This window comes from Tachyglossus aculeatus, chromosome X3 (assembly GCF_015852505.1).
Source record: "Tachyglossus aculeatus isolate mTacAcu1 chromosome X3, mTacAcu1.pri, whole genome shotgun sequence".
Classification (NCBI taxonomy): Eukaryota; Metazoa; Chordata; class Mammalia; order Monotremata; family Tachyglossidae; genus Tachyglossus; species Tachyglossus aculeatus.
The window spans coordinates 15,792,131-15,814,977 of NC_052099.1; the positions used below are offsets into that span (position 1 = coordinate 15,792,131).

The window sequence follows — 22,847 nt, forward strand, 5'->3', positions numbered from 1 at the left end:
GTGTGTGTGTGTGTGTGTGTGTGTGTGTGTGTGTTCGTGGGGAGAGAGAAATGGGGTTACTAGTCACAGTGGAATTTCCACAGTCCCACAGTACTTATGTACATACTTGTGATATATTTATTTACTTTAATGTCTGCCCCTGCCCCAGACTGTAAGCTCGATGTGAATAGGGAATGTGTCTGCTATATTGTTATATTGTACTGTCTCAAGCACCTAGTCCAGTGCTCTGCACACAGAAAACGGACAGTAAATGTTATTCCTGTTCCTCCCCTCCCCATCGCCCACCTCCCCCCCTCTTTCCTACCCCCTCCCCCTCCCCACAGCACTTCTATATATTTGTACATATTTATTACTCTATTTATTTTATTTGTACATATTTATTACTCTATTTATTTTATTATTGATGTGTATAAAACTATAATTCTATTTATTCCGATGGTATTGACGCCTGTCTACTTGTTTTGTTTTGTTGTCTGTCTCCCCATTCTAGACTGTGAGCCCATTGTTGGATAGGGACCGTCTCTATATGTTGTTGATTTGTACTTCCCAAGCGCTTAGTACAGTGCTCTGCACTCTATTACAGTGCTAGAGTCTAGTCTAGTACAGTGATCTGTACTAGAGAAGCAACGTGGCTTAGTGGAAAGAGTACTGTCTTGGAAGTCAGAGGTCGTGGGTTCTAATCTTGGCTCCACCACTTGTCAGCTGTGTGACTTTGGGCAAGTCACTTAACTTCTCTGTGTCTCAGGTACCTCAACTGTAAAATGGGGATTAGGATTGTGAGCCCCACGTGGGACAACCTAATTACCTTGTATCCCCCAGCGCTTAGAAGAGTGTTTGGCACATAGTAAGTGCTTAACAAATAAAATCATCATCATCACACAGTAAGCACTCAATAAATATGATTGAACGAATGAATAAATGAATGGAGTTAGAAAGACCTGAGTTCTAATGCCAGTTCCCCGATTTGCCTGCTGTGTGACCTTGGGCAAGTCACTTCACTTTTCTTGGCCTCATTAAAATGGGAATGAAAGCTGTGAGCCCCATGTGGGACAGGGACTGTGTCCAACGTGGTTAGCTTGTATCTACCCCAGCACTTGGTACCGTGCCTGGTACATACTAAAGGCTTAACAAATGCCATAAAAAGAAACACTTAATACAGTGCCTGGCAGATAGTAAGCACTAAAAAATTCCATGTAAAAACCTTTAGTACAGTGCCTGGCACATAGTAAGCACTAACAAATTCAATAAAAAGCACTCAGAACAGCAGCTGGCACATAGTAAGTGCTTACCAAATGCCATAGAAAAATGTCATCATCAGTGGTATTTATCAAATGTCTGCAGTGTGCCAAGTACTGTACAAAATGCTTTAGAGAGTCCAATCGAACAGAGTTGGTAGACACACAATGAGCTGACAGGTCAGAGGAACTTGTTTTCAGTCCCTCTCACTCTCTCCCAAATTCCATTTTCTCCTCAGACCCTGTTGTGTCCTTCCTACCACTTCTCACCCCGTCTTGTCTGAGATGGTCTCCAGAGACCTCATTCAGGGCATCTGCTTTCTCTTCCAGACAGCAGTGGGACTCGTTGGGAGCACCTTCCTGCTCATGGTCCATGTCTTCCTACTCCATGAGCCCAAGTCCATGGACCTAGTCATCAACTACCTGGCCTTAGTACACATCATGATGCTCCTCACCAGGTTGGTCATAGTGACGGTATCAGCTCATGGTCTGCGGCAGCTCCAGACCGACGTCCGGTGTAAGTGGTTTGCATTTTTGTACCGCAGTTCACGTGGTGCCTCCATGGGCACCACCAGCCTCCTGAGCTCAATCCAGGCCATCACGGTGAGCCCCAGACACCCCTCTTGGGCCCGGCTCAAAGCCTTGATGTCCAGGCGCATCTTCCCAGCTTGCATCTCCATCTGGTTCATCAACCTTCTTGTGGAAGCCAACCTCCTCGTGAAGATGGTTTCATTCCCCAGTGCGACCAGCAGAGAGAACAGTTTCCATGACAACTATTGCATGTTGTCCAGGATCAGCACGCCCATCAGCTCTCTGCTCCAGGTGCTGTTCCTGACCCTTATGACAGCCCGTGACATCCTCTCCTCTCCACTGGGGCTCATGGGAAGCTCCAGTGTCTACATGGTCCTCCTCCTCCTACACCATGGCCAGAGGGTCTACCATCTCCATGGCCACTGCCCGATGCCCAGGACCTCACTGGAGACCCGGGCCACCCAAACCATCCTGCTCCTGGTGAGCTGTTTCGTAGTCTTTCATTCTGGAGACTTTGTCCTCTCCCTCTTCCTCGGGACAATGCTGAGAAACAATCTCTTCCTCTTGGTCATTTCACAGTTTGTGGTCAGTAGTTATGCCACCATCAGCCCCTTCGTGCTGCTCAACAGTCACTGCCAGGTCACCAAACTCCTGGATTCCTTTTTAGGGAAAAAAGACCCCATCCCTTAAAAGACTCCATTGCTGTGATGGAGAATTATCCCCTCCCTTGGGAAGTTTCAGCATGAAAGTGGAAATGAATGAAATATCCTGTCCAATTATTACCATAATAAGAATAATAATTATGGTATTTGTTAAGTTTTTACTATATATACCAGGCACTGTTCTAAGCTCTGGGATGGACACAAGTAAATCAGAATGGAGACAGTCCCTGTCAAATTTGGGGCTCACAGTCTCAATCCACATTTTACAGATGAGGTAACTGAGGCACAGAGAAGTGAAGTGAATTGCCCAAGGTCACACAGCAGACAAGTGGTGGAGCCGGGATTAAAACCCATGACCTTCTGACTCCCAGGTCCACTATTAATAGAGGAACATCGTGGCCTCATGACCCGGGGCAAGGGCCTTAAACTTTCTGTGCCTCAGTTTCCTCACCTGTAAAATAGGCCTCAATCCCTGTTCTCCCTCTTACTTAGATTGTGAGCTCTATTGGAGAAAGTCCAGGGCCAGGCATCAGGAGACAAGGGTTTTAATTTCAGCTCTGCCATTGGCCTGCTGCATGACCTCTGACAAGTCACACAACTCTCCTGGACCTCAGTTTCCTCAACTGTAAAATTGGAAGAATGTGCTCTGTGTCTACCTAGCTCACAGGGACGTTGGAAGGAGAATATGAGATCATGGATGCGTTTAGAAAAATTAAAAAGAAAAAGCAGCACTCTAATACCTGAAATGCACCTCTGGAACTGACATAGCAGCGGCAAGCATCTCAAACAGGAACAATTAATTAATTAAATCAATAATGTTCTTTTGTTAGCCCCATGCAACGATCGCAGCTCTGTATATACGCTGGGGTGAGTAATGGATTGTATTTTTTGAGCACTTACTATGTGCAGAGCACTGTACTGAGCACTTGGGAGAAGATAACACAACAATCACATTCTCTGCCCACAGCGAGCTTACAGTCTAGAGGAGAATACATAGACACTGAGTTTTGGACCTAGCTCTAGGCCCTCTAATCTTGTATCTAGAGTGTGGGGAAAGATGAGAAAACAAGCAGCCAGGGAAAGAGAGATTTCAGTGATGGAAAACTCTCTTTTCTGTAACCCCCAGCATGCGAGTGGGTTGGCCTCCTTCTCCCTCTCCCTCCTCATCTCAGTCCCCCTCCCAATCAGTCAATTGTATTTATTGAGTGCCTACTGTGTGTGGAGCCCTGTATCAAGCACTTGGGAGAGTACAACATACCAGAGTTGGTACACATGTTCCCGGCCCACAACAAGCTATCTCGAACGGGGAGACGTTAATAGAAATAAATTACAGATACATAAGGCTTTGAAGTGGGGGAGAGCAATTATCTGTCTGATATGAGGAGAGAGGATGTTCCAGGTCAGAGGTAGGATGTGGGCTATAGGTCGGTGGTGAGATAGACAAGATCGAGGTACAGTAGGAAGGTGAGCATTAGAGGAACGAAGTGTGCAGGCTGGGTTGTAGTAGGAGAGTAGCAAGGTGAGGTAGGAGAAGGCAAGGTGTTCGAGTGCTTTAAAGCAAATGGTGAGGAGTTTTTGTTTGATGCATAGGTGGTTGGACAAACACTGGAGTTTCTTGAGTGGGGATATGTGGTCTGAAGGTTTCTGAAGGAAAATGATCCGGGAAGCAGAATGGAGTATGGACTGCAGGCAGGTAGGTCAGCAAGGAGGCTGATTCAATAATCAAGGTGAGATGGGATAAGTGCTTGCATTAATGTGGAAGCAATTTGGATGAAAAGGAAGGGGCTGATGTTAAGATGTTGTGAAGGTGGGACTGACAAGATTTAATGATGGCTTGAATATGTGGGTGGAACAAGAGAGAGGAGTCAAGGATAATGCCAAGGTTATAGGATTGTGAGACAGGAAGGATGGTGGTGGTGTCAACAGTGATGGGAAAGTTATAGGGAGGACAGGATTTGGGTGGAGAGATAAAAAGTTCAGTTTTAGCCATATTAAGTTTGAGGTGATGGGAGGACATCCAAGTCGAGACGTCTTAAAGGCAGGAGGAAATGTGAGCCCACTGTTGGGTAGGGACCGTCTCTATATGTTGCCAACTTGTACTTCCCAAGCGCTTAGTACAGTGCTCTGCACACAGTAAGCGCTCAATAAATATGATTGAATGAATGAATGTAAGACTTCAGAGACGTAGAGAGATCAAAACTGGAGAGGTAGATTTGGGTGTCATCAGCATAGAGGTGGTAGTTGAAGCCGTATGAGTGAATGAGTTTTCCAAGGGGCTTGGTGTAGATGGAGAATAGAAGGGGACCCAGAACTGAATCTTGAGGGACAAAAACAGTAGGGGATTGGACGCAGAGGAAGATCCCGAAAAAAAAGACTGAGAATGAGCGCTCAGAGAGACAGAAAAAGAAGCAGGAGAGGACATTGTCAGTGAAGCCAAGGTTGGATAATGTTTCTAGGAGAAGAGGGTGGTCGACAGTGTCAAAGGCAGCTGTGAGTTTGAGGAGGAGTAGGTTGGAGTAAAGGCCATTGGATTTAGCAAGAAGGAGATCATTGGTGACCTTCGAGAAGGTGGTTTCTGTGGAGTGAAGGGGACAGAAGCCAGATTGGAGAGGGTCAAGGAGAGAATTGGAGGAGAGGAACTTGAGACAGTGGGTGGAGAGGGATCGCTCAAGGAGTTTGGAGATGAATGGTGGGAGGGACATAGGGCGATAACTGGAGGGAGCCATGGGGTCAAGGGAGGTTTTTATTTGGAAGGAGGAGATATGGGCATGTTTGAGAGCAATGGGGAAGAAGCCACTGAAGAGTGAACAGTTGAAAATGGCAGGTAGGGAGGGAAGAAGGGAGGCCACACACTCCTACTATTCTTATGTTCCATTGGACTAACAGCAGGTCACTTATCACAGTGTTCTATACACAGTAGGTAATAAAATTCTCTGCACACCATTACACCCTGAATACTTTGCTCTGAACCTAGTAGGTAACTTGTTTCTACCCTAGTGCTTAGTACAGTGCCTTGCACAAAGGGAGCACCTACAAATACCATTATCCTTACTATTATTAACATTATTATTATTAATGATGATAGTAATAATGAAAAAATGATTTTATGAGTACAACCCATAACTCTGTCCTGGGCAGTTCATTCCTAAAGTGCGTCCTGTTCAGAGGACTCATGTAGCTATCTGGAATAGCTACAGCCAACGTCCCCACGACATCTGTCTAGTATGTGGAAGTCAAGAGGTTGGAAAAGTCCTGAAGTGGACACAGAATAATCAGGTCGGACACAGTCCTGTCTCACATGAAGCTCCAAGTCTAAGGGAGAGGGAGAACAGACCTTTAATCTCTATCTGATAGATGAGGAAACTGAGGACCAGAGAAGTAAAGCGATGTGCCCAAGATCTCCAGTCCTGATCTCTCTCCCTCTCTTCAGTCTTGTATTTCCCCCTGCTTTCAAGACCTCTCTACTTGGATGTCCTCCTGTCACCTCAAACTCAATACGTCTGAAACAGAACTTCTTATCTTCCCACCCAAACCCTGTCCACCCCATGACTTTCCCATGACTGTAGATAACACCATCATCCTTTCTCTCTCACAAGCATAATAACCTTGGTGTTATCCTTGAATCCTCTCATTCAACCCACATATTCAATCTATCACTAAATACTCTAGGTTCCACCTTCACAACATCATTAGAATCCACCCTTTCTTCTCCATCCAAACGGGTACTATGTTAATCCAAGCATTAATCCTATCCTGCCTTGATTACTGGATCAGCCTCCTCGCTTACCTCTGTCTCTGTCTCTCTCCACTCCAGTCCATACATTATTTGGCTGCCTGGAACATTTTCCTACAAAAATGTTCAGGCCATGATTCCCCACTCCTTAGGAATCTCCAGTGGTTGCCCATCCACCTCCGCATCCAATAGAAACTCCTCACCATTGGCCTCAAAGGACTCAACCACCTTGACCCCTTCTACCTCACCTCGCTACTCTCATGCCCATACACTTCGCTCCCCTAATGATAACCTTCTCACTGTACCTCGATCTCGTCTATCTAACCACTGACCTCTCGCCGATGTCCTGCCTCTGGTCTGAAATGCTGTCCCTCCTCCTAGCCAAAAGACAGTGACTCTCCCCTCCTTCAAAGCCTTGCAGAAGGCTCATCTCTTCCTAAAGGCCTTCCCTGACTAAGGTCTCCTTTCCACTTCTCCTACTCTATTTTGCATTGCCCTGACTTGCTCCCTTCATTCATCCCCCCTCACAGGTCCAAAGCACTTATGTACGGATCTGTAATTTATTTGTGGTAATGTCTGTCTCCCCTTCTAGACTATGCTTGTTGTGGGCAGGAAACGTGTCTCTATATTGTTCTATTGTACTCTCCCAAGTGTTTCATACAGTGCTCTGAACAAAGCAAGTGTTCAAAAATACGATTGAATGAATGAATGAAAGAATAACAACACCTAGTTGCAGTAATGGAGATCACACCTATCAAAACTGTGAGGAAACACTGGGGAGTCAGAGAGAAGTGCTCAAGGAATACACATCTCTTGGAGTTAATCTCTGAACTTCCAGGTACTCTTAAAGATTTCTATAACTTTCCCCACGCTTTAGGTGATATTATTTTCTCCACACTTATCTGATTCCCAGGAAAGAAGACTCTCAGCTGCTCCCTCCCTCGATGCCCCAGGTCTTCGATGCTCACTGTCAGAGCTGGGCCTAAGGGGGCCCAAAGGTTGGGGCCCACCTGCTCCTGGCGTCTTGTAACAGAAGGGCACCGGTGCTTTCTCTTTGTCTCCCAACTCTCTACAGCAGTGCCAGGTTCCTGACAGTGACAGGATAACAGCAGTTCTGCGGGGAGATGAGCTCCTGAAATCCTGTCTTGTAACTGAAGACCTGCCAGCCTCCTGCCTGGTTTCAGATCGCCAAACCAGGTCAGCTTTAGAAGTCTTCCTGGTAAGTGTATCCTTTTATTAGTGGTATCTGATAGAGAAGTAGCATGGTTTAGTGGAAAGAGCCCGAGTTTGGGAGTCATGGGTTCAAATCCCGGCTCTGCCACCAATTATCTATGTGACTTTGGGCAAGTTACTTGACTTCTCTGTGCCTCAATTACCTCATCTGTAAAATGGGGATTAAGACTGTGAGCCCCACATGTGACAACCTGATTTCCTTGTATCTTCCCCAGTGCTTAGAACAGTGCTTGGCACATAGTAAGCACTTAACAAATGCCATTATTATTATTTTCTCATCAACCAATCATATCTATTGAGCACTTACTGTGTGCAGAGCACTATATTCAGCACTTGGGAGAGTACTGCATATATAATAATATTATGATATTTGTTAAGCTCTTACTAGATACCAAGCATTGGATTAAGCACTGGGATAGACACAAGGTAGTCAGGTTAAACCCAGTCCCTGTCCCACACGGGGCTCAGTCTAAATAAGAGGGAGTAGGATTTAATCCCAATTTTACATAGGAGGAACCAGAGGCACAGAGATATGTGCCAGGCACTGTAATATGAACCGGGTCTGAGAAAAGATAATCAGATTGGCTCACAGTCTTAATACCCATTTTACAGATGAACTAACTGAGGAACAGAGAAGTTAAGTGACTTGCCCAAGGTTACACAGCAGTCATGTGGCAGAGGTGGGATTGGAATCCAGGCCTGTGCTCTAACCACTAGGAACACTGCTTCTCATGTGCTTTATTGCAGTTGGTTGATTTCAAGTGCTTAGCATAGTGCTCTGTAAACAGTAAGCATTCAGTAACTACCATTGATTGATTCCAAGTGCTTAGCACAATGCTCTGCATACAGTAAGTGCTCAGTAAATAGCATTGAGTGATTCCAAGCACATAGAGCCCTTAGTACAAGGCTCTGCACAGTAAACATTCAGTAACTACCACTGATTCATTGATACCAAATGCTTAGCATAGTGCTTTGCACATAGTAAGTGCTCAATAAATAGCACTGAGTGATTGCGGTTCTGTTCGGTGCGATCAGAAAGGAATGTCAGGGGCATGGGCTGATGATTGGGGGTCTGAACACAATATGGGGAGAACTGGGATCTTTTCCAAATAGAGTAGGAGGGAAACCATCACTTTTTCCCTCCTGCCCGCATCTCTTTTTCCCAAATCCCAGATCCTGGTAACATCAGCCTCCCATTCCCCCAAGACCCTCCCTAGACCGACCAGACTGAGCAGCCTGCAGTATGGACAATCTGTGTCAGCGATGCCTCCTGAAACCTCCAGCCAGTTGGCTGTCAGCTGAGATTGTGGTGGCGAAGGGACTGGGTTCATTTTTCTGAAACAAACAAAGAAACAAACAAACAAAAAAACCATTTAGTCCATGTTCTCCCATCCTCAAAAACCTCCATGGGTTGCCCATCCCCTTTCACCTCTCAAACAGAAACTCCTTACCATCAGCTTTTAAAGCATTCAGTTTCCTTGCCCCCTCCTATCTTACCTTGATGCTTTCCCACTACAACCCAGCCCACACACTTCTTACCCCTAATGCTCAACATTAACACTGTACTTCTTTCTCATAAATCAAGCCACTGACCCCATGCTCATCACCTTGTCTCCTGAACTCCTTATCTTCCCACCCAAACCCTGTCCTCCCCCTGACTTTCCCATCAGTGTAGATGGCACCACCATCCTTCCTGTCTCACAAGCCTATAACCTTGGCGTTATCCTTGACTCCTCCGTGTCATTCAACTCACATATTCATTCCATCACTAAATCCTGTTGGTCCCACCTGCATAACATCGCTAAAATCCATCCTTTCCTCTCCATTCAAACTATCATATTAATACAGTGTGAAGCAGCGTGACTCAGTGGAAAGAGCACCGGCTTTAGAGGCAGAGGTCATGGGTTCAAATCCCAGCTCCACCAAGTTTCAGCTGTGTGACTTTGGACAAGTCACTTCACTTCTCTGGGCCTCAGTTACCTCATCTGGAAAATGGGGATTAAGACTGTGAGCCCCCCGTGGGATAACCTGATCACCTTGCAACCTCCCCAGAGCTTAAAACAGTGCTTTGCACATAGTAAGCATTTAATAAATGTCATCATTATTATATAATTACTCATCCTATCCTGCCTGGATTACTACATCAGATTCCTTGCTGACCTCCCAGCCTCCTGTCTCTCCCCTCTCCAGTCCATACTTCACTTGGCTGCCGAGATCTTTTTTTCTACAAAAACGTTCAGGACATGTCATCCCACTCCTCAAGAAACTCCAATCGTTGCCCATCCACCTCGACATCAAAAGAAACTGCTCACCATTGGCTTTAAAGCACTCCACCACCTTGCCCCCTCCTACTTCAACTTGCTACTTTCCTTCTACAACCCAGCCCACACACTTCACTCCTCTAGTGCTAACCTTCTCACTGTGCTGTGCTCTCTCCCCTCTCTCACCACTGACCCCTTCACCCATGTCCTGTCTCTGGTCTAGAATGCCCTGCTTCTAAAATTTGACAGACAATTACTCTCCCCCACTTCAAAGCCTTATTGAAGTTACATACGCTCCAAGAGATCTTCCCAGACTAGGCTGCCTTTTCTTCTTCTCCCACCACCTTTTGTCTCACCCTGACTTGCTCCCCTTGTTCTTCCCCCACTCCCAGCCCCACAGCACTTATGTACATATCTGTAATTTATTTATGTATATTAATGTCTATTTCCCCCCTCTCGACAATGAACTCATTGTGGGCAGGGAATGTGTCTATTTATTGTTGTATTGTACTTTCCCAAGCACTTACTGCACACAGTTAGTAGTCAGTAAGTATGATTAAATGCCTAAATGAATGACTGACTTCCCTCTGGTATGGATCTCCTTCCCCCTTCATCAATCATATTTATTGGTTAATTTGTGCAGCTTACGGTACAAAGCACTTGGGAGAGGGTAATATAACAGATTTAGTAAACATGTTCCCTTCCCTCTCAGAGTCGCACCTGCAGAGTTTCCAGTACTCTACCAGTCTTGGCTATGGGAGGGAGAGTCAAGCAGAGACATACCCATTCTGTTCCTATCTTGGGCAGTAGCTAGCAAGAGGAAGGCAATCTACAACAAGTCAAAACTCACCTGTGCTGGGCAGCAGTGACATGGGAAGGAGTCGAGGGTGGAGACTCAAGTTTACTGCGCAGAACGAGACAATGGTAAACCTCTTCCATATTTTTATCAAGAAATCTCTATGGATACACTACCAGAACGATTGCAGATGAAGGTGGAGCGTTCTGGGTGAGATGTGTCGATGACATCGCTTTGGGTCAGAGAAGACTCGACAGCATTAGACAAACATGTGCCCTGTCCACACAAACATACAGTCTCGAGGGGGCAGCTACCTGAGAGCCCACCACTCTCTCCATCGTCAGAGCCTTATTCAAATGACATCTCCTTCAAAAGGTCTTCCCTGACTAAGCCCTCATTTCCCTTACTCCCTCACCCTTCTGTATCATATATCCACCTGGCTCTGTACCCTTAGTACCTACTATTCACACCACAGTACCTATCTCCATATTCATCATTTGTTTATATTTATATCTGTCCCCCACTCCAGACTGTGAGCTCCCTGTGGGCAGGGTATATGTCCACAGTACTAAACTCTCCTCTTGGCTCTGCACATAATAAGCACTCAATGAATGCCATTAATTGTACCCCTCACTGTACAGTGGTTTCCCAAGGAAAGGAGGTGTGTGTGTGTGTGTGTGTGTGTACATGTGTGTGTGTTTGTGTTTGTGTGTTCACTGTTCCTGTGGTCCATGAGGCTACTGGACCCATTGGAATTTCCTCCATATTCCACCTGTGAGGGACTAGGGGCAGCAGAGAAGTATTGATGTCCCGTCTTTAGCCAAAATTCACTTGGTTTCCAGGACCCCAATCCCAGCGCTCCCCCTCCAACTTTTTTTTAATGGTATTTGTTAAATGCTTATTATGTGTCTGGCACTGTACTAAGAAGTCAGGGCCCCCAGCATTCTCTCTGTACTCACCAAGCAGAACACTAATCAGTGGTGTTTATTAAGTGTTTACTGTGTGAACAGCACTGTAACAAGATGATCAGGTTGGACACAGTCTGAGCCACTCATGGGGCTCACCATCTTTATCCCCATTTTACAGATGAGGAAAGTGAGGCACGAAAGGTATAGTGACTGGCCCAATGTCACACAGCAGAAAAGTGGCAGAACTGGATTAGAAGCCATGTCCTCTGACTCCTGGGCCCAGGCTCTATCCACTAATAATAATTATGGTATTTGTTAAGTGCTTCATTAACTCATTCAATCGTATTTATTGAGAGCTTACTGTGTGCAGAGCACTGTACTAAACGCTTGGAAAGTACAATTTGGCAACAGAGACAATTCCTACCCAACAATGGGTTTATGGTCTAGAATGGGGGAAACAGACAACAAAACAAAACAAGTAGACAAGTGCTTAGTATGTGCCAGGCACTGTACTAAGTGCCGGGGTGGGTAAAAGCAAATCAGGTTGGATGCAGTCCCTGTGAACTCCTTTGAGCTCACAGTCTCAATCCTCATTTTACAGATGAGGTAACTGAGGCACAGAGAAGTGAAGTGACTTGCACAAGGACACACAGCAGATAAAGCTGGGATTAGGACCCATGATCTTCTGACTTCTGACATCTGTTTCTACATGCTGCTACACTACTTCTGGAATCACTGCCCAGTCCACACCCACCTGGAGCAGGGGCAGGGACTGGGCAAGGGCATTGCTAAGATGGAGGGGTCAGCAGCTTCTGTAGTGGCAGACAAATTCTTGATAGGAATGTCTTTCCTGTTATGACTGATTGCTATGGGGCCAAGAGCCAGGAAGCAGGTAAGTAGGAAAGATTCCTGTAGGGAATCCTGCATGGAGAAAGAGATTGCTTGGGATTGGGAGTAGGGGCAGACCTGCCTACCCCTGTGATGTCATGCTTTGGTACCTTTGGGAATCATACACCTGAGAGTCAGAGGCAGCATGGCCTAGTGGAAAGAGTCTGGGCCTGGGAGTCAGAAGGACTTGTAATCGAATCCCAGCTCTGTCACTTGTCTGCTGTGTGACCTTGGGCAAGTCACTTGATTGTGCCTCAATTGCCTCATCTGGGAAGCAGCATGACATAGTGGAGAGAGCACAGGTTTGGGAGTTAGAAGGATCTGAGTTCCAATTCCTGCTCCACCACTTATTTGCTGGGTGACCTTGGACAAGTCACTTCACTTCTCCATGTCTCAGTTCCCACATCAGTAAAATGGGGATTAAAGCTGTGAGTCCCAAGTGGGACAGGGGCTTTGTCCAACCTGATTAGCTTGTATTCATTCATTCATTTAATCGTATTTATTGAGCGCTTACTGTGTGCAGAGCACTGTACTAAGCGCTTGGGAAGTACAATTTGGCAACATATAGAGACAGTCCCTATCCAACAACGGGCTCACCTTCTAGTGTATGTACCCCAGAAATGAGAACCATGGTTAGGGATTGTCTCTATTTGTTGCCGAATTGTACTTTCAAAGTGCTTAGTACAATGCTCTGCACACAGTAAGTGCTCAATAAATGCAATTGAATGAATGAATGAATGAATGGGACATAGTAAGCACTTAGCAAAAACCGTTTATTTAAAAAAAAACTCAGTACAGTACCTGGCACATTGTAGGTTCTTAAATACCATGAAAAACCCAATGTCATTTATCCAGTGCTTACAGTGAGCAAAGCACTGCACTAAATGCTCGGGAGAGTACAATCCAACAGAGTTGGTAAAACCGATCTTTGCTGAAACGAGCTGACAGTCCAGAGAAACTGGTGGCCATTGTCTCCCTTAAACTTCCATTTTTCCCTCAAACCCTCTTGAGGGAAACCCTTCCCAGCTCTCCTCGCTCCATATCGTCTGAGATGGTCTCCAGGGACATCATCCAGGGCATCTGCAGCGGCACTGGTTGGGAACTCCCTCCTCCTCATGGTTCATGTCTTCCTGATCCCCCTGGGCCACGAGCCTAAGCCCACAGACTTAATTTTTACCCTCCTAGCCCTCATCCACACCGTGATGCTCCTCACCAGGGTGGTCACGGACACAGTGTCAGCCCTCTGCCTGTGACAGCTCCAGACCAACGTCGGGTGTAAATTGTTCGCATTTGTGTACCGCACTACACGTAGCTGTTGTCTTTGGTGTACTGTGCTACGCATGGAGGCTCCATGGACACCATCAGCCTCCAGGGTGTGTTTCAGGTCATCACCATTGGCCCTTGTCACCCCTCCGGGGCCTGGCTCAAAGCCCAGATGTCCAAGTGAGTCTTACTGGCCTGGTGTCACCATCTGGTTCATCAACCTGATGGTAGAGGTCAACCTCTTCGTGAAGATCATTTCATCTCCCAATGTGACCAGCAGAGAGAATAGGTTCCACGGCAACTGCTGTGTTGTGTTCTGGATCAGCACATCCATCAGTGCTCTGATCCAGGGGCTCTTCCTGACCCTGATGATGGTCCATGAAGTCCTCTCCCTGTGGTTCACGGGAAGCTCCAGTTGCTACCTGGTCCTCCTCCTCCTCTGGTCCTCCTCCTCCTCCTCCACCATAGCTGGTGGGTCCACCATCTTCACACCCACTGCCCAACCCCCAGGACCTCGCCAGAGACCCGGGCTACCCAAACCATCCTGTTCCTGGTGAACTGCTTCATGGCATTTTACTCTGGAGACTTTGTCCTTTCCCTCTTCCTTGGGACAACCCAGGGAAATGATGCCTTTCTCTTGGCAGTTTCAAACTCTGTGGTCAGTGGTTACCTGACCATCAGCCCTTTCGTGCTGCTCAACTGTGACCACCAGATCAACAAACTCCTGGGTTCATTTCTAGGGAAAAAAAGATCGCCATTCTTAAAAGGACTCCATTGCTGTGAAGAATTATCCCCTCTCTTGGGAAGAGGCTTAAACTTTCTGTGTCTCAGTTTCCTCATCTGTAAAATGGGGATGCAATACCTATGCTCCCTCCAACTTGAATTGTGAGCCCCATGTGGGACAGGGACCTTACCTGATCTGATTATGCCAGCACATAGAACAATGCTTGACAAAGTGCTTATTCAGTCATATTTATTTAGCCCTTGCAATGTGCAGAACACCGTCCTAAGCAGTTGGGAGAGTATGATACAACAGAATTAGCAGATATGTTCCCTTACAATAACAAGCTTACTGTGTATTGGGAAAATTAACAAATACTGCAATCATTACTATTATTGTTCAGTTATCTTTCAATCAATCAATGGGATTTATTGAGTGCTTACTGTGCGCAGAGCAGTGTACTAAGCATATGGGAGAATCTGACATAGCAAAATTGGTAGACAAATTCCCTGCCCTCAAGGAAGACTGACTGACTGAGTTAGCCCTGTCACTTTTCAAACCAATCAATTAATCTTATTTATGGAGCACTTACTGCTATCACTGAGTATTTAGCTGAGTATTATTAAATACTGAGTATTTAGCGCATTGGAGAGGATAACACAACAATATCACAGACACATTCCCTGCCCACAATGAGCTTACAGTGTAGAGGAGAATACACAGAACTCAGTGACAGATGGTTTTCCTTACTGAAACCCCCATCATAGGAGGGGGGCAGTCTCCCTCTCTCTCTCCCGTCCCCGCTCACTCTCCCTCCCAACCAATCATTCCTATTTATTGAGTGCTTACTGGGTGTCGAGCTCTGTACTAAGCACCTGGAAACGTGCTCCTCCCTCCACTCTCCCCTTGCTCACTGTGGGCAGGGGAGTGTCTGTTGACTCTGTGTCTGTGTCTGTTGACAGTATTGTACTCTCCCAAGCACTTAGTACAGTGATCTGCACACAGTAAGCACTCAATAAATACGACTGAATGGATATAAATGAATGAATGAATGAATTGAGTACAGCACAACAGAGTTGGTAGACATGTTCTGTGCCCACAACGACCTTACAGACTAGAGGGGGAGACAGAAATCAGTAGACATAAACCAATTACAGATATGTATATAAGTGCTTTCTGGTTCAGAGAGAGGGTGAATAAAGGGAGCAAATCCAGGTGCAAGGGTGACACAAAAGGGAGAGAGAAAAGAGGAAGTGAGTGTTTAGACTGGGAAGACCTCTTGGTGGGGATGTGTTTTCAATAAGGCCATGAAGCAGGGGGAGAGTGATTGTCTGGTTGGATGTAAAGAGGGAGAGAGTTCCAGACCACAGGCAGGGCATGGGCGAGAAGTTGGTGGCAAAATAGATGAGATCAAGGTACAGTGAGGAGGTTGGCATTAGAGGAGCAAACTGTTCAGGTTGGGTTGTAGAAAGGAAGCAGCAAGGGAAGGTAAGAGGGGACAAGGTGATTGAGTGTTTTAAAGCTGATGGTGAGTAGCGTCTGTTTGATGGAGAGGTGGATAGGCAACCACTGGAGGTTCTTGAGGAGTGAGGAAATATCAACCGAATGGTTATGTGGAAAAACGATCTGGGCAGCAGAAAGATGTGTGGACTGAAGTAGGGAGAGACAGAAGGCAGGGAGGTCAGTAAAGAGGCCAGTGCAGTAATGAGGGTGAAAAGACTCAGTGCCCAAGACTGAACTCTTTATCTACCCTCCAAAACCCTGCCCTCTACCTGACTTTCCCATCACTGGAGATGACACTACCATCCTTCCTGTCTCACAAGCCTGCAACCTTAGTGTCATCCGCGACTCGGCTCTCTCGTTCACCCCTCACATCCAATCTGTCACCAAAACTTGCTGGTCTCACCTCCGCAACATCACCAAGACCTGCCCTTTCCTCTCCATCAAAACCGCTACCTTGCTGGTTCAATCTCTCATCTTATCCCAACTGGATTACTGCATCAGCCTCCTCTCTGATCTCCCATCCTCCCGACTCTCCCCACTTCAGTCTATACTTCATGCTGCAGACCGGATCATCTCTGTGCAGAAACGCTCTGGGCATGTTACTCCCCTCCTCAAAGATCTCCAGTGGTTACCTATCAACCTTCAAATCAAGAAAAACTCCTCACTCTCGGCTTCAAGGCTCTCCAGCATCTTGCCCCCCACACCTCACCTCCTTTCTCTCCTTGTACAGCCCAGCCCACACACTCTGCTCCTCTGCTGCTAACCTCCTCACTGTGCCTCGTTCTTGCCTGTTCTGCTGTCGACCCCTGGCCCACGTCCTTCCCCTGGCCTGGAATGCCCTCCCTCCACACATCCACCAAACTAGCTCTCTTCCTCCCTTCAAAGTCCTACTGAGAGCTCACCTCCTCCAGGAGGCCTTCCCAGTCCGAGCCCCCTCTTTCCTCTCCTCCTCCCCTCCCCATCGCTACCCCCGCTCTACCCTCTTCCCCTCCCCACAGCACTTGTATATATTTGTACATATTTATTACTCTATTTTACTTGTACATATTTACTACTCTATTTTATTAATGCTGTGCATATAGCTATAATTCTATTCATTCTAACGGTTTCGACACCTGTCTACATATGTTCTTTTGTTGTCTGTCTCCCTCTTCTAGACTGTGAGCCCATTGTTGGGTAGGGACTGTCTCCATATGTTGCTGACTTGTACTTCCCAAGCGCTTAGTACAGTGCTTTGCACACAGTAAGTGCTCAAGAAATATGATGGAATGAAAGAATGAATGTCCTTCACTGGCAAGTATTCCTGGTACTTCCTAAATTGCCTCCTTTACCCAAAATTCATTTCACTTCATAACGTATTTCCCACTAAATTGTCAACCTTTTGAGGGCAGGAATTGTGTCTCTCTAATCTGTGGTACTCTCCCAAGTGCTTTGCATATTGCTCCACACACAGTAATCCCTCAGTAAATGCCATCGGTGGACAAATTAATGTGCTGTTGGAAAGAATAATAATCATGGCATTCGTTAAGGGCTACTCTGTGCCAAGCCCTGTACTAAGAACTGGAGCAGATACAAGAGAATCAGGTCCCACCTGGGGCTCACAGTCTAAGTAGGAGGGAGTACAAGTGTTAAATCCCCACTTTGCAGATGAGAGAACAGAGTCAGAGTCCCCTGAACAGAAAGAGCTCTCATTCCTAGAAGAATCACTGCCCTCAGGATATGCAAGTGAGTCCATCCAGCTAAGACGTTTTTACATCTGTCTCATCCCTTAAGGGAGACCTGGATCAGAAGAATTAGGAGCAGGTCATTGGTTGGGGTTGCGGGGGTGGGGTGCGTGGGGAGAAAATGCATCTCTCACCAGTTCAAGCCCAGAGGTTGCTCTGAAATTCCTTCCCTTGGCAACAAGCCAAATCGGTCCCTTGACTCCTTAGAGAAACAGAGTGGCCTAGTGGGTAGAGCATGGGCCTGAGAGTGAGATGTCCTGAGTCGTAATCCCTGCTCTGCCACTTATCCTCTATGTGACCAGGGCAAACCACTTCACTTCTCTGTGCCTCAGTTTCCTCATCTATCAAATAGTAATTAAGAATATGAGCCCATTATGGGACATGGACTGTGCCCAACCTGATGATCTTGGATTTACCCCTGTCAATGGTATCTTATGTAACTATGAAAATCATGATACATATACATATATATATGTACACATATGCACACACACACACACACACATACATATATATATATATATATATATATGTATATATACAGCGTGGCTTAGTGGAAAGAGCATGGGCTTAGGAGTCAGAGGTTGTGGGTTCTAATCCCTGTTCTGCCACTTGACAGCTGTGTGGCTTTGGGCAAGTAATTTAACTTCTCTGAGCCTCAGTTACCTCATCTGTAAAATGGGTATTGACTGTAAGCCCCACCTGGGTGTCACCCGTCGTCCGGAGACGGGTTCGTTCAGTGGTCAGCGAGGCAAGAGAAAGAGAGAGAGGCTGGGGATGGAAAGCCTGAGTTTTATATAAAATTTATTCCGCGAGGCGAATTGAATTTATGTAATTGTTTAGGCTCAATGGATTGAACTTCCCTTTCGGGAGGAATATAATCAATTAGCAATATTAGAGCTTCCCTACACGGGAGGAACACAATCATTTGTTAATCGCGCGTGGGTGAGGCGGCTAGCTCTCTCCCATGTGCACTTCCCTCTCGGGAAGAATCCACTTACTTTCCCACATGGGAAGAATTCATTACATTACCCGCCCACGCGGTGGGCGGCTAGCTCTCACAATGTGCTCTCCCTACATGGGAGAAATCCACTCATGATTCCCATCAACAGCAGGGTACCTGGGTCCCACCCACGAGACACTCACCCGTCCCGCGGCCCTTGCCTCAGTGTGTTGGCCTCAGTGTATAGAGTGGGCATCTGGCCTTCGGGGCAGGGAGAGACACGTGGGCTGCTGCTGCTTCTGCTGCTGCTGCTGCTGCTGCTACTGCGGCTGCTCCTGCTGCTGCGTGTCCTGTTGTTCTGACCCCGAAGGTCAGAGGCGACAGGTATTTATTGCCTGTGCCCCTAGGCCATTCCAGCTTCCGGCCTCAGTCTATCCAATCTCTGCCCTCCCCCTTCTTCCATACCTAATTTAATTGGCACGGGGGCGAGGGACACCTTCTGTATTCCCAGTTTGGGCTGTCAATCTAGCAGATTTGGTCGTGGGGGCGGTATCCCACCCTCACTTCCGAGTTCCACCTGCTGGCTCAGGTGGTCACGAGATAACTTTTGACCTTGAGATGGCCGGTACCCAAGGGTCACCTCGGGACACTGGGACAACCTGATTATTTTGTATCTATCCCAGTGCTTAGAACAGTGTTTGGCACATGTGCTTAGAACAGTACTTGGCACATAGTAAGTGCTTAACCAATTCCATTATTATTATTATACCAATATCACTAATCATATATACCAGTACATATAGTAGGCACTTAACAAGTACCATGATCATATATATCTTCATATATCATTGCCCTTCATGCAGTGATATATGATAGTGACATATAGTGACAGTGACATATTATTGATATATGAATATATATACAATATATCTGAATAAGTAGAGGGATAGATGAGATAGATCGATAGATAGATCGATCGATAGATAGAGAGGATTAGTGATGCTAACAAAGTAAAACGAGAGGAGAACAAACAGCAGATAAAAAATCTGGCATGAAATGAATTAGATGACACAGACAAAATTGCCAAATATCTGTCTGAACAGTCTTAGGCTGGGTAAGCAGAGAGGGGAGTAGAGATTCCTGCCCAGTTCTGAACCAGGAGAGGACAGTTTCAGAGACTCCCTGGTGACTGAGGACTTAGTCAGGGAAGTCCTCTTGGAGGAGATGTGCCTTCAATAAGGCTTTGAAAACAGGGAGAGTAATTGTCTGTCAGATAGGAAGAGGGAGAGCATTCCAGGGCAGAGGCAGGATGTGGATGAGAGGTCTACGGCAATGTGTAGGTTGACATTATCGGAGAAACGTGTGCAGGCTGAGTTGGACTAAAAGAGTAGTGAGGTGATGTAGGAGGGGGTAAGGAATTGAGTGCTTTAAAGCCGATGGTGTGGAGTTTCCGTTTGTTGCGGAGGTGCATGGGCAACCACTGGAGGTTCTTGAGGATGGGGGAAACGTGGATTGAACTTTTCGTAGGAAAACGATCTGGGCAGCAGAGTGCAGTATGGAGTTGAATGGAGAGAGGCAGGAGGTAGGGAGGTCAGCAAGGATTCTGATTTGATAATCAAGGGAGGATAAGGTGAGTGGCTGGTTTAACATGGTAGCAGTTTGGATGAACAGGAAAAGGTGGATTTTAATAACGGCAATTAATAATTATTATGGTATTTTTAAGTGCTTATTATGTGCCGGGAACTGTACTAAGCTCTGGGGTAGATAATCGGGTTGGACATACTTCCTATACCACATGGGGCTCACAGTTTTAATCCCCATTTTTTAGATGAGGGAACTGAGGCAAAGAGAAGTGAAGTGACTGCCCAAGGTTACAGAGCAGACAAGTGGCAGAGCCAGGATTAGAACCTGGATTAACAATGTTATATCCATAGCTCCACTGATGGATCAGTCAAATGACTGATTGATTGCTCTTGAAAGTGCTTAGTGCAGTACTCCCCACACAGTTACTGCTCAATAGATCCCACTGATGAGGAAGAATGTTCCAAGCTCTGATTGAAGTCACAGTCTACTACCCCTTTGTAGTGATTTCTATATCCTTTCTTGTCTTCCCCCATGCCCCCGAGTCCCAGGGAGGAAAGCCTGAATGCTCTGCCCGTTTCCCCCTTCCTCCTCCTTGCACAGACACCCCGCTCCGTGTGTAGCAAGAGCTGCCAGCCAGGATTCAGGAAAACAGCTCAGGAAGGGAAAGCCGCCTGCAACTAAGACTGCCTGCCCTGTGCCAAGGAAGAGATCAGCAGTCAGACTGGTAAAGTGTCAACGAAGAATTCTGCTTCCCAGTCAAACAGTGGGGAGCCGGGCAGGGCATTCCAGGAGAGTTTTCTGGGAGCAGGAAATAATAAGGATAACAACGACAATGATTGTGATACTTTGTCAAGTGTTTACTAGGTGTCTAGAGAAGTGGCATGGCCTAGTAGATAGAGCATGGGCCTGAATGTCAGAAGGACCTGGGTTCTAATCCTGAGCTCCTCTACTTGTCTACTTGGGCAGGTCCCTTCACTTCTCTTGGCCTCAGTTCCCTCATTTTCCAAATAGGGATTAAATACTCGTTCTCCCTCCCATTTAGATTGTGAGCCCCATTCGGGACCTAATGAGCTTGTAACTACCCCAGAGCTTAGCTCAGTGCTTGGCACCTTGTAACACTTTAACCAATACCACAATTATTCTTACCTGAGCCTCGGTATCCGACAAAGGCACCAAGATGCTTGGACAATGTTTTTTATGGTTTCTGTGAGTACTTACTATGTGACAGGTAGTGTATTAAGAGGTAGGGTAGACAGAAGCTAATCAGTTGGACACAGTCCATGTACCAAATGGGGCTCCCATTCTTCATCCCCATTTTGCAGATGAGGTTAACTGGGGTGAAGAGAAGTGAAGTGACTTGCACAAGTTCACAAAGCAGAAAACTGACAGAGATGCGTTTAGAACCCAGGTCCTTCTGACTCCCAGGCCCAGGCTCTGTACACTAGGCCAGGCTAGAGGTGGAGGGTGTGGGATGGTTGGGACCCCAGCCTCCTCTATCCTCTACCCTAATGCCCTAATGTCTCCTTGGGGTTGGACTCAGTCCTGATCCACAGCCTTTGCAACAGGGGAGGCTTCTCTCATTCCCCTGTCAATCAATCAACCTATGCTGTCAATTGAGCATCTATCGTGTGGGGAGCAGTGTAGTAAACAGTTGGGAGAATACAGTATGGCAGAGTGGATAGACACGTTTCCGTCATTTGAAAGCAGCTTCTCAATACTTGTGAGTCTCCTGGTTGCCCTTCTCTGCATTCCTTTGCACCTGTATTGTGAACTTCCCTTACCCAGGGAGCGGAACTTCATGTCTCAGCCCAGGTGAGATGGGAAATCCCATTTATCCCTTTCAGATATGGTGAAGTGAATGAAGTGTCCCCAAGATGAATTCCCAAATCCTCAAAGAGATCAGTGTATCCCAAAAGCGGTGGTCTTCCTTTCCTAGGAGAAGTCTTTGGGAATGGTTCGGCTATCCTTAGCCCTCTGTTTCTCTCTCCTCACCGCCCTGGTTTGGTGGGTATTAATCCACCACCGCAGCACCCCCATAGTGAAAGCTAACAACTGCAGTCTCAGTTACATACTCCTCACAGCCCTCCTTCTCTGCTTCCTGTCCTCCTTGACCTTCATCGGTCTCCCCGGCATGGCCACTTGCCTCCTCCGACAGATGGCCTTTGGAGTCGTCTTTTCCGTGGCCATTTCCTCTGTGTTGGCCAAGATGGTCAACGTGGTCCTAGCTTTCAGGGCAACTGGGTGCGGGAGCAGAATGAAGACATGGCTGGGGTCCAGGATGCCTTCCTCCATCGTTGGCATCCAGGATGCCTTCCTCCATCGTTGGCATCCAAGTGGGCATCTGCACGGTCTGGCTGGGGACCTCCCCTCCATTCCCTGACGTGGACTTGGCATCCGAGGCCGGGGTCATCATTGTCCAGTGTACTGAGGGCTCCACCACTGCCTTCTACTGCTTCCTGGGCTACATGGGGCTCCTGGCCCTGTTTAGCCTCACAGTGGCCTTTCAGACCCGGAAGCTGCCAGACAGCTTCTATGATGCCGAGTTCATCGCATTCAGCATGCCGGTGTTCTGCAGTGTCTGGGTCTCCTTCCTGCCCACCTACCTGAGCACCAAGGGGAAGGCCATGGTGACCAGGGAGGTCTTCTCCATCCTAGCTTCTGGCACGGGCTCCTCGGCTGCATCTCTGGGCCCAAGGTCTATGTGATCCTGCTGAGGCTGGACTGGACAGGAATACCAGAGGGCAGCTCCTGGGGTAGCAGGGGAATCCTTAAATCGGGCAAGGTCAAGCGAGTCTCCCGAGGTCAGGCTCGGGGAGATGGGCTCTCAATGACACGGGTTCTAATGCAGCCCTGTCTCACCTA

The 22,847-nt window shown here is 47.0% G+C and overlaps 1 protein-coding gene across 1 annotated transcript; it reads left to right on the forward strand.

The window, feature by feature from the left end:
• Positions 1-1,520: 1,520 nt before the first annotated feature.
• LOC119948777 (vomeronasal type-1 receptor 48-like) lies at positions 1,521-2,456 on the forward strand. The gene has a single exon (XM_038770272.1). The coding sequence runs from the start codon at positions 1,521-1,523 to the stop codon at positions 2,454-2,456; it is 936 nt and encodes a 311-aa protein (XP_038626200.1).
• Positions 2,457-22,847: the final 20,391 nt, after the last annotated feature.

Bases quoted from the DNA above. Each gene is read 5' to 3' on its own strand.
- LOC119948777 (XM_038770272.1), top strand. From the start codon at position 1,521: ATGGTCTCCAGAGACCTCATTCAGGGCATCTGCTTTCTCTTCCAGACA.